At 43.5% G+C, this 11,235-nt stretch overlaps 1 protein-coding gene across 1 annotated transcript in view; it reads right to left on the minus strand.

The window, feature by feature from the left end:
• Fstl5 (follistatin like 5) overlaps nucleotides 1-11,235 on the minus strand; it is a gene marked incomplete at its 5' end in the record, with an annotated part of 578,391 nt that overhangs the window by 132,207 nt on the left and 434,949 nt on the right. The window contains 2 exons of the mRNA XM_023705749.1: nucleotides 7,411-7,545; nucleotides 10,102-10,263. Of these exons, the coding sequence (XP_023561517.1) occupies nucleotides 7,411-7,545; nucleotides 10,102-10,263 (297 nt within the window). The remainder of the gene's footprint in view (nucleotides 1-7,410; nucleotides 7,546-10,101; nucleotides 10,264-11,235) is intronic.

Genomic DNA, 11,235 nt, shown 5'->3' on the forward strand with positions numbered 1-11,235 from the left:
AAAAAATAAAAATAAAAATAAAATAAAATATAATATAATTATAATAGCAACTCTATTTAACAATTTCCAGTAGATATTAAATAAAAATTAACCCTTTTAAATTATTGGTTTCATTTTACTAAATATATTTGTTCTAGTTAGTGCACTTTAACTGTAAGACTGAAATCATAACTCTTAAGGTTAAAATCCAACCTGAGTGCGAGTTCTTTACCTCACTTTTTTTTTTATGGAACTGGGGATTGAACTCAGGCCCTTGCACTTGCCAGGGAAGCGCTTATCCTACTGAGCCAGCCCCTCTCTACCTCACTTTTTTTTTCTTTTTCCTTTTTTTGTTTTAATAATTTTATTGAAAAACAAATAGCAATGAGATAGCTTCAAAACTGATCAATAGGACAGTTTCAGTAATTAATACATTGTGTATTGTTGTCTTAGTGGTTATTTATTGTATGAGATGCAGACATGATACCCTGTACCTCACTTTTAATGGGAAGTGTTTTCCCTACTTCTTTCTATTGCAGCTGTGTTCACACTTGTTGAGGAATAAGACAACAATCATCGTAGTCTCACCACTTGCCACATCAATCCCACGTTGACTGAGGGCACAGGTAATTAACTGGTGACTATTTCATCCATGTATAGTATCTTCACAGTGTCTTTGCCCGTCGGTGAGCTTTGCATTGAACGATCTCATTGAACACACACAAGTCCTCTTCCGAAGAAAGATTTTTTGCTTTTATAAAAACAGGAAGCACACAAGGATCAGACAGGTTATCAACTGGCTGTGCCGCCAGAGCCTGTTCTGCTGTCCAAGTTGCCAGTGTTCTACGTAAGCTGCCTGCGTGCACGAAAGACCAGTTTTTAACGACCTTGAGGCCTCTGCAACACTAGCATGGGTAGATACGTCACGATAATCCCTCTACCTTTAGAGATGCTGGCTACCCATGACTCCACTTATCATATTTATAAATCTTCACTGTGTATTGCACTTACTACTATTTCATGATAATCACTAACTTATATGATCATTATGTTCATATAATCCATTTACTAAGTGATCCTGCAGAATTTAATTCATTTAAAATATTAACCCTGGGAAAGAAACATTTTCCATGGAAAGGAAATGGCTCAGTATTGTAAGGACTTTCCTGGCAAATGCAAGGTCCTGAGTTCAATCCCGGGTACAACAAAAAACAAAGAAAAAAAAAAGAAAGAAAGAAAATGATTGTCCTGCCATTCTGAGGGGCACAGGGGGACAGTTTCCATCGCAATGCAAGCCACACCCATGTGGAGCAGGACCAGAGCTCTGGCCAGGAGGGGGCCACGCCCGGAAGGGTGTATGCGGCAACATTCCAGATCGCTTCAGGACAAACAACGTTCACTAAGCGGCATTGGAATGACTGGGCAGTCAGCTAAGAAAAGTAATCTATGTCTGAAAAGTAAAAGAAAACCTTTTCGTAAGGAATCATAAAAATAAATTTTGCAATAATCATTGTGAAAACATGAAACATTAATTTTAGCAATACAGTTGTCTGCTAATAATTTATTAAAGTTAATTCTAAAATAAAGATTGTGATAGACTAACACCTCCGACTATACTACTGTGACAATGATTATATATATATAGATATAAAATCACATATAATATAATCATAATATAAGGTATATATATATATACCTTATCATGCATTTATTATAATACATCAGGCGAAAGTAATGGCTACAATGTGCCTAGATAACACATTTCGGTACTCTGGATGTTGGATTGATCTTGTTCCTTCCTCAATTCCTGGGAGAGAAGATGCAATCGGTGTTTAGTAGTAAGGCAGCCAGGAGCATAGAGCTTCCAGCGCCGCGTCACGCTTCTCTCACTTGTCATTCCCTTCATTCTCAAGATGAAGCTCTGCCCTCTGAGAAGGGACTCCCCCAGAGCCATCTGAGAAGTGACCCCCCCCAGAGCCATCTGAGAAGTGACCCCCAGAACCATCTGAGAAGTGACCTCCCCCAAGCCATCAGAGAAGTGACTCCCCAGAGCCATCAGAGAAGTGACCCTTCCCAGAGCCATCTGAAAAGTGACTCCCCCAAGCCATCTGAGAAGTGACTCCCCCAGAGCACAAAACGCATCAGGTGCCGCGATGAGTCCCTGATGTCTCCCAGGAGCGACACCCTGATTGTCTAAAGCGCAGCATTCCTGTCCTCTCTGCCTCCCCCGCGCCCTCGGACCCTTTCTCCTGTGCTCCCCATCGATGTCCCCACAATCCTGAATTATGGACCTCTCCCTAAAGTAACGGCAAAGGCTATAATTTGGACGCACTTTTTCAAACTTCCATTTGTCGCATGAGAAAACTTCCTGTGAGGTTTGCACAGTCGGGCTGCGACAGCTCCCAGTTGTCCCCTCAGAGGTAAGGGTGGAGGCGAGACACGAACCCGTCCCAGGGGCTCTGCACTCACTGAACTGCGGGGAAGTGAAAGCCAGGGGCAGCCGAGGGGCACGATGAGCAAGCTCCGCTACGTAGAGAAGCGCCAGTGAGCACTGTGAGTCTGGAGCAGGACAGTCCGCATGGCAGGCTCACTGCGAACTCGCGCCTCTCCCCCAGCGCTGCACAGTAGACACAAGATTCAAGACTGTGCCTTTCCAAAAGCAAACAGAACGTGTATCGCAGAGAAATTAGTAAATGGAGGAGTATAATTCGAGTACGTGTAGAAGGGGACTGAAGCACAGCATTTGCTCTGACTAGGCAGCAAAGTGAACTCTGGCAGTTAACATAGCTCAATCAGCCACACTGAAGAACACGTGTGCATGCTCTTACCAACGCTTTCTTTTATGTTTAGGTGGGTATGCGGGTAGGTATTGAGTAGTGAACCCAGAGCCTTGCGCTGAGCTGTATTCCCAGATAATTTTTAGTTTGCGACGATATCGTCTAGGTTGGCCAGCTGGGCTAGAACTTGTGATCTTCCTGCCTCAGCCTCCTGATTACTGAGATCACAGGTGTGCTTTACTATGCCTGAGTCAATTAAGTTTAAAAATGCAATGAAAAATAACATTGCATATTTGTATACATAATATAGCCGTCCTACACATGAAAATATATCCATAATTATGTATATTTGCATCTGTTTTTATACCTATACTCATCTCTCAGTTTGGAAACTCTGATTTCTAGCAATTACCAAGTTTTCCAGATATTTTTTAAATGGCAAGCTTTCTACTTTAGAATAACAAACTATTTTCATAAAATAAGTCTAAGTCAAAGAACTATGTCTAGTGCTCCGATAAAGCTCTGTATATAAACTGTAAAAAGAAATGCTAATGTTTCAGTGTGTATTCTGTCTCAGAGATTGGGAAACTAAATCTCAGAGTGGCTCCTGGTGTTCTGAATTGCAGGGCTCTTAGGTTTGTGCAGCTCTCGTCTTTCCGCAGGATCCACACTCTACTCTTGCAACAGTTAGTTCTTTGTGTATGTATTGTATCCTGCACACTTTCTGTGTTCCTGTACCTCTTTGTTTAATGTATTTGGTACATGACTTAAAGGGTCTCACTCCACAGATCAGACTCCTAGTGATCCTCCTGTTTTTGGCCTCCCAAGTGCTGGGATTACAGGCGTGTGCCACCACGCCCGGTCTCCATTGCTGTCGCAGCTCACCCCAGGGGCGGGGCCAGCACGGCGCGGCACGCCCCTCTGTACCTCTTATTACTCCACTCAGCTTATTTGCTTGATATTGTCTTGATTTTCATTTTGTACATTACTTTCTACAGCTGTCACTTTGCCCTCAGAGACATATGTGAAGCATTATTAACTACCAGCTAGTAAACACACAGGACACAAAACAAGTAACCTCAGGGTGTTCACGTCAGTCAGAAGCAGTTTGTGACTCCCCCTCAGAACTGTGCTTGCACGTCTAGGTGGAGGGGGGTGTGAGCAGGCATGAGCCCTCCTGAGGCTACAGTGTCCATCCTCGCCGAGGGAAGGCTGTAGAGCACCAACACAGTGTCCACACACCCATCCATGCCATTTCCAGCCCAGAAAAGTCATTCCCTGACCTTTCTTTTCTGTTTCTTCCTTGTAGCATCATTCTGAAAGCTACAGAAATGCGGGTGGTAAGATCCTTGCTGGTACAGCTTCTAAAAATATTGTGTGGGGTTCTAACAGTGTGCTCCCAGAAGGTACTCAAAAAGTACTTAAAATGCATTGTTTTGACCTTTAAGAGTTCAAAACAATAAATAAAGCCAATTAAAATTAAAACATGATTTTCAGAAACTTCAGATTTAATCAAATTCAGTTCATATGTAGGTATATAAATAAAATTTTATTAGACCTTCTTTTAATTTTTTTTTTTTCTTTTCAGAACCAGGGATTGAACTCAAATCCTTGCGCTTGCCAGGGAAGCGCTTATTCTACTGAGCCATCTTCCTGGCCTCCTTTCCTTTAAAATTTTACTAAAATTTTACATTCAGGAATGTTGTATACTCCACTGATAAATTAAACTACAATGGGGCTGGGGAGATAGTTTGGTGGTCTAGGTGCCTGCCTAGCTAGCACAAGGACACAGGTGTGATCCCTAGTATCACATGCTGTGCTGGCCCCGGAAAACCAGAGGCACCATACCAGCCATCGAAACAGGGCATGGTGGTGCACACCTGTAATCCCAGCACTGGGGAGGTTGAGGCAGGAGGATCACTACAAGTCTGAGCTGCATAGTGAGACATCGTACCAAAAATTATTTTTCTTTTTTTTTTTTTATATTTTAGGGAAGGTTCTTCAGGGTGTTCAGGGTCTCACTACTAGATCAGACTCACAACAATATGCCTGTTTACAGCCTCCTAAGAGCTGGGATTACAGGCACGTGCCACCACGCCCAGTCTTAATTACCATCTCAGTGCACCCTCGGAGCAGGGCTTGCATGGCAGGCCCGGGGATCAAATCCCCAGCCCCTGCGCCTGCTTGCAGGTGCTTCAATCTGCTGAGCTATTTGTCCGGCCCTCCAAAAAATTGTTTTTTAAAAAATAAATTGTGGTTAGATATTCTTATTGTCCCTAGAAAACATATAGGAAAATATATAACCATTAAAAATCTGAATAGAATTGAAATTATATTGTTTCACAAATATCACTACAAAACACAAAGCTCAACATTTTACTTCCTAAAATTAGTTTTTAAAAGAAGAAAAAAATGCAAGATCATAGAAATATTAAGGGTAATTACAGATACCATGAATGTTTAATTTTAGAAAATTACAGCAAAGACGTACTATGATTAATCTCTCAAAATACACTCCCTGGCGTCAACACACTGCCCACTCCTGCGCTTTTCGGAGCAGCTCCAAGTCCTCCTGCCGGGTACCGTAGGCGCATTGCCAGGTCTGCCTCCCTGTCTTCAGTGTACTTCTAACTCTACCTTTCACAGCTACTTTGGCTTTGGGTGCGAGGAAGGTCCTCAAGCTGACCCGGGAATGCGGCAGACGCCGACGCATGCAGAAGGCAGGCACCTGAGGCGGGCATCGCGCCCTGCTCGCCTCACGCTCAGGGAGGGCCATCCAGTACTCTGACTGCGTTCAGCAGCTGAAGGAAGGGAGGGTAACTCCAGGAAGAGGAACGCCAATGCTGGTTTTATGCAATAAGATTTGTGAAACTAAAACACTATATTTGAACGTACTTCATACAAAGGAAGAAAAAAACTATCTTGTACCTTATGTAGGTCATTAAATCAGATTTCTTTAACTTAAAACTTCTTTTAAACATTTACTTACAATAACCTTTATTTAGACAAAATATTGGTCATGATACTTTGACAGTTGTGACCTGGACAGAGTTCTCCTGCCTGACTAGACCTACTCATACCTATTTGCACTTGTTGATTTAAAAAGAAATAAAAAGACTTCTGGGACAACATTGCTTTAACCACATTCAAAATCTGAATGCAGAGAAATAGACCTGGTAAATTAGATGTTTCCAAAATATCAAACCCTTTTAAAACACATTAATCTCAAGGCATAACAGACCAAACTGTAGAGCGAGGACAAGGGGCAGATTCCAAGTGGTCCAGCTCCCGCCCAGTAGCCACGAAGGGCAGGGAAGAAGCCTGTCCCGGGTGCAGCCAGGAAGGCCTATCTCGGGACGCAGCAGTCCACGTGATGCAGCTATAACCAAATCCAGCCCATCCTCAGAATCCCAGCCCTTCCATGCCAAGATCTTGCATCTGAGTGTGACAGCAGAACCATGACCAACAACATGGTGGTACTGAGGTTTGGAGGCAAGAGTCAGCTTTGTTATGCCAGAGGTCCCCACTGGGAATGTTCCCAAAGAAATCAGCCTGAAGGCTCAGGCAGGGGGTTATGTGGGGTGGCGAAGTGGAAGGAAGAGGCAGAGGGCTCGTCCTCTGGCACTGCACCTCACAAGGTGCAACAGTGTGACGAGCCCTTTCTGGGAAACAGAAGTAACAGGAACTGTAATGGGAACTGAAGCGAACCAGAGGTCAAGGGGCAAAGTAACTAACAGACACTGAAATGTATGGGCGCAGGGCTCACGGGGGACAGGGGTCACTTTCAGTTAAAGTAGGGCACACCAGGACGCCTCACAGCTCAGAGTAGCTGAGAGGAAGGAACTTGGATATGCCCACCTAAACAAGCCGTAGAACCTCAGTGGAAATGGAACCCCAAACACTCCGCTCTGTTACTTGCAGGGCACCGAGGGAGCAGCGTTGCACTGTGCTTCCTGCATAGGCGCAAGTGCTGCACATGAGTATTTCTGAACAATTAAAGAAAATTCCACATTTTTCTTAGAACTTCAGGAGAAAATCAGACTGTACAGAATTTCTACCATTCACCTAAGGACAGCCATAGTGGGTCACCAATGACCCTGTGGAGCAGGAAGCGCGGCCTGCTGCAGGGATGGCTGCAGTTCAGCTTCTAGAAACACAGTTGACCAAGGAAGAGAGATGCAGCCTTGTGCCAGCTACCGCGTGCGATACTTACAGGCCTTGAATGACCCAAGTAGGATTTTGAGAAAGGAGCTTAAGGGACTAAAATTCTTCCATGAGCAAAGGGAAAGTAGGTCTTGAAACACATTGTGTACACTTGGAAAACAAGTGAAATCACTCCAGTGTGGTAGAGAAAATTTCACAAACTTAAAAAAAACCTTTAAATTTCTTTTTAGTTTTGCAAGATTCCCACCCTTTCTGCATATGAAATTGCTGCTTCAATGCATTGTGAATTTCAGTTTTCCAGTGCTTGGCTTTTTGAACAGCTAAAAGAGACTATAGTACCTATTTCCTCTGTTAGGAATCAAACTCATGACCTCAGGCTTGCCAGGCAGGCCATGTGCCACTGCGTATATCCACAGCCCTTACTATAGTAATTTAAGAAGCGATAAAGTTGAATACAGACGTGAATGCTTTTGTTCTGTTTAATACATACGCGTCTTCCTCGCAGAATCTTCCACAAACAGAGAAGAGATGTCTTCATCCACGCCTGCTTCGTTCTTCGCGACGCACGTGTAAGCACCGGTGTCCTCATACCGCACGTTGCTTATGTGAACTTCGCTGCCGTTTGCTGGGAACACAGGCAAGGCAAACGGTCAGTGGCAGTCTCAGCCTGGCTGAACGGCGTTCCCGCGACATGGGCAAAGGGCTCGCTTCCGTTGTCCTAATTAAGCTGCTGTCCTCCCGCCCCTCATGCTTTGGAGGCCTGCAGGGTTATGCCCGGGCATTCGAGTGTTCTGTAAACCACGCCTTCATCCCTTTACCGAAAGCCCAATGCCGGGTAGCACAGGCCCACACCACACTATTGCTCTGCCATTTCTTAGTTCCTATACTAACGGGAAGCATCACACATGGGTAATTAGAAGTTGCGTAACTATTCCGAGTGCACCTTAGTCAGAGTCTACTTTTTCCTAAGTTTTAATAAAAATTTAAAAAAATAAATATTGTTCACCTGTGCATAAGACGCTACCTTAAGAAGGAAGTGAACCCTGTTATGCAAATATACCATTATTACTGAGTTTGCACTGTGTAGCTCTGAGGGTGACAGAAAGAGGGAGAGAGATCCTCACACAAAATTGTCTTCTGGCCAGAAACAAAATCAACTGAACTGTACGATGGCATGGAAATTGGTGGGACTGCGTTCGCCAACGGGCTCAGGAGGCAGTAGTCGCATCCTGTCTTGGCGAGAGCACACACCTGGCCAGGAAAGCTCTGTGCTTGTTGTGGCCGCATGTCCAGCTCTCTCCCTCTGCTCTTCCCTGGACACATCTGTGCAGGGTCCCTGCCTGTGCTCCACGCCCCTCCCACCACTGACCTCTATGGACACGCGGCAGCGAGTATAGCAAGGCTGGAAGGCTGAGCTGTGGAGAGGCTGAGCCTTTTCGAGGCCAGCAGCCCTCGGTCGGAGGGGTGTGTGGGAGCCAGCGGGCGTGGACCAGAGCAGGGCTCCTAGCGGCCTGGCCCCTCCCGGCATTTCCTCATGCCCACTGCACTCCCACCTGTTGCCCCTGATGTTGAAACTCCCTACTCAAAACAGTGACACGTGAGTCTGCGTCTTGGTGCTGCTACAAAGCCAGGGAGGCAATCCCAGGTTTGGCAGGCTCTCCAGTTGCTTGGCCACGCCTCACCTCTGCCATTTCAGCACAGAGGCAGCCACACGGGTGGGTCTAAATGAGTGTCCGTGTGTTCTGGACACAGCAGCTCTCCGTTCTTTCCTCTGGTACTTCCTCCCAAAAAATAAATTAGAAAGAGCCCTGCGCCCTCAGCCCCAGCCGCGCACACCGGCAGCTCTGGCCTGTGGGCTTTTCTTCATTTCCTGAAATGCTTGCTACCTCCCTTTCATTTCCAATACCACTAAAAACTGAGTGCTGCTGAAATTTTTTAAAATTCTACAAGGAAATGTTAACGGTCTTCTTTGATGTTTTCTATACCTCAAACATTTTTGAAACTCTTCTCTTTTAAGCTCTTCTTCTCAGCTACCTCTAGTGGTCCTGTCTATTTGCTGATTTTAGTTTCCTTGCACTATTTTTCTTTATTTGCTTGTTAATAAAATAACTGCACTGTATGGGACTTTCCTTCCCCCTCATTCACGTACTGGCCCAGCCCTGGCCGCTGACTTTCTAATCAGTGCCTGCAGCACAGTCTCACCCACGAGAGCACTGTGTCGCCAGCGGCTCCACCACGGAATGCAAAGAGCAAGAGTGGTGCCGCCTCAGTGCTGCCGCCATGTAGCACTGAGCAGGAGGAAGGGAGGAGATTTTATTTTAAAAGGTTCATGGACATTTCCACGATTTAAGTAGAATAATGTAGGAATCTATACTCAGAGAAATAATGAAAAAAGTGTCAATTACTACCAATTTGAATAGAAGGAATGGAAATACAGAGAAGAACCACAGCAAGGCTGCCCATGTAGCCAACAGCTTGGTGAAGTGACCTACGTCTGTGTCTGACAACGGAAATCAGATTCATGTGTTTCCCGAAGACAGCACAATAAGCTTATAATACGTAATTGTTTTTGCACTATCTTGATTATTTAGCCTTACAAAATTAATCTTTCATTTTCTACATATTTGTAATTGTGTGATGTAGGTAGCGAACTAACCAAATATCCACATCAGAACATTAACATTTCAGAATATTTCTATATGGAATCAAATAAATCAATACCTTTAAAAGAAATAATTGTGGAACATTTAGTTACTTATTAATCTCATTTACAAAATATGTTGAAAATATTCATTTAAATTTCTACATTATTAAAGACCGCTAAAATTCATATCTTACTTAAATATTTAAAAAGTTACTTCAAAAATGTCTTTATATGCAATTACTCTGTTCAGCACATCTACTATAATTCATAAGTCCTTTAAACATATATAATTTAATATTTTACTTACAACCAAGATAATGACATAATTAATCATTATGACAGAACTATTATTTGGAGTATTAAAGTATTAAAGGACTATTCCAAGTGTGTCTTAGATGTAAACTTTCTTATATGTATGATGTTCTGTTGCCAGTATGACTCATTTCTCTTTTTTCCCAAATAATGTAAAATATGTTATAAATTGTAACATCAAAATTCTTCATGGCAATTTAAGCGGAAGAATGCATGAACAGACACCTTGCAGGGTGAGCTGCTTGGACAGCTTGGGCGTGATGTCCACACCGTTCTTCAGCCAGCTGAGCTGTGGGTCTGGGATGCCTTCAGCGTGACACCGGAGGCTCGCGGTCACTCCGGGCTCTCTGGCCTGGCTCTCTGGGTACACACGGATGACAGGAGGAACTGTAGGAGCAGAGAAGAAGGTTAGCAACCTGTACTGACCAGTGTCGTATCCAAAACCAGCAAGTAAGAGCCACCACAGAAGAAGCGATGAAGTTAGCAGCATTGTATACTCTGGAAGATCTTGGTTTCCAGGTGTTATTATTCACTTAAATGCCCCAGAGTTACATAAATAAAAGTAATTCTAGACCTGTGCTAGGAAAAATGCAGTTCAAGGTTGGATGGAACTTTTTTTCAAACTTAAACATAACTCCAGAACGCAAGAGATACTTAAAGTCACAGAGGTTTCCTTTGTTAAATATGGAACAACTCGAAGATCAGAATAATTAACAGTTATGAGGAAGTATAATAAATAAAATCATCTTAATCCCACCAGATAAATAAATAATCAATGAATAAATTCAGAGAGAAAGAAAGTCTTTCCAAACCATAACATGATTAGAAGTTAAGGTAGCCAAAATTAGAATATTTGCAAATGCATTTTATCAAAAATGTGCAGAATACACTTTGAAAAACAGTTTTGAAAGGATTTTTTAAAAACTGAATCTTGTGCTCCTGAGTAGAAATAATTGGCTGGAGAGATGGACAGAAGTACTGGTGCGATGTGGTACTTGTGGCTGGCTGGCAGACGCAGGAACCTTTGCAACCTGACTGCCTTCCTTGCTAAGTGCAGTAGCTCAGCCTCAGACCCACCCTGAGTCACAAGGAGCCAAAACAAATGGGCACGAAGAAACAGCCAGAGGATGCAAACTCTTGATCTGAAAGAACATAAGAAAGCTATAATGTAAAACAAGGTGGCACAAACATAAGGACCAGAGCCAGCGAGATGGCTCATAGAATAAGCGCTTTGCCTGGCAAGCACAAAGTCCTGAGTTCAATCCCCAGTAACACACACAGAAAGAAGAAGAAGAAGAAGAAGAAGAAGAAGAAGAAGAAGAAGAAGAAGAAGAAGAAGAAGAAGAAGAAGAAGAAGAA

This window comes from Octodon degus, unplaced genomic scaffold (genome assembly GCF_000260255.1).
Source record: "Octodon degus isolate 3935 unplaced genomic scaffold, OctDeg1.0 scaffold00228, whole genome shotgun sequence".
Taxonomy (NCBI): Eukaryota; Metazoa; Chordata; class Mammalia; order Rodentia; family Octodontidae; genus Octodon; species Octodon degus.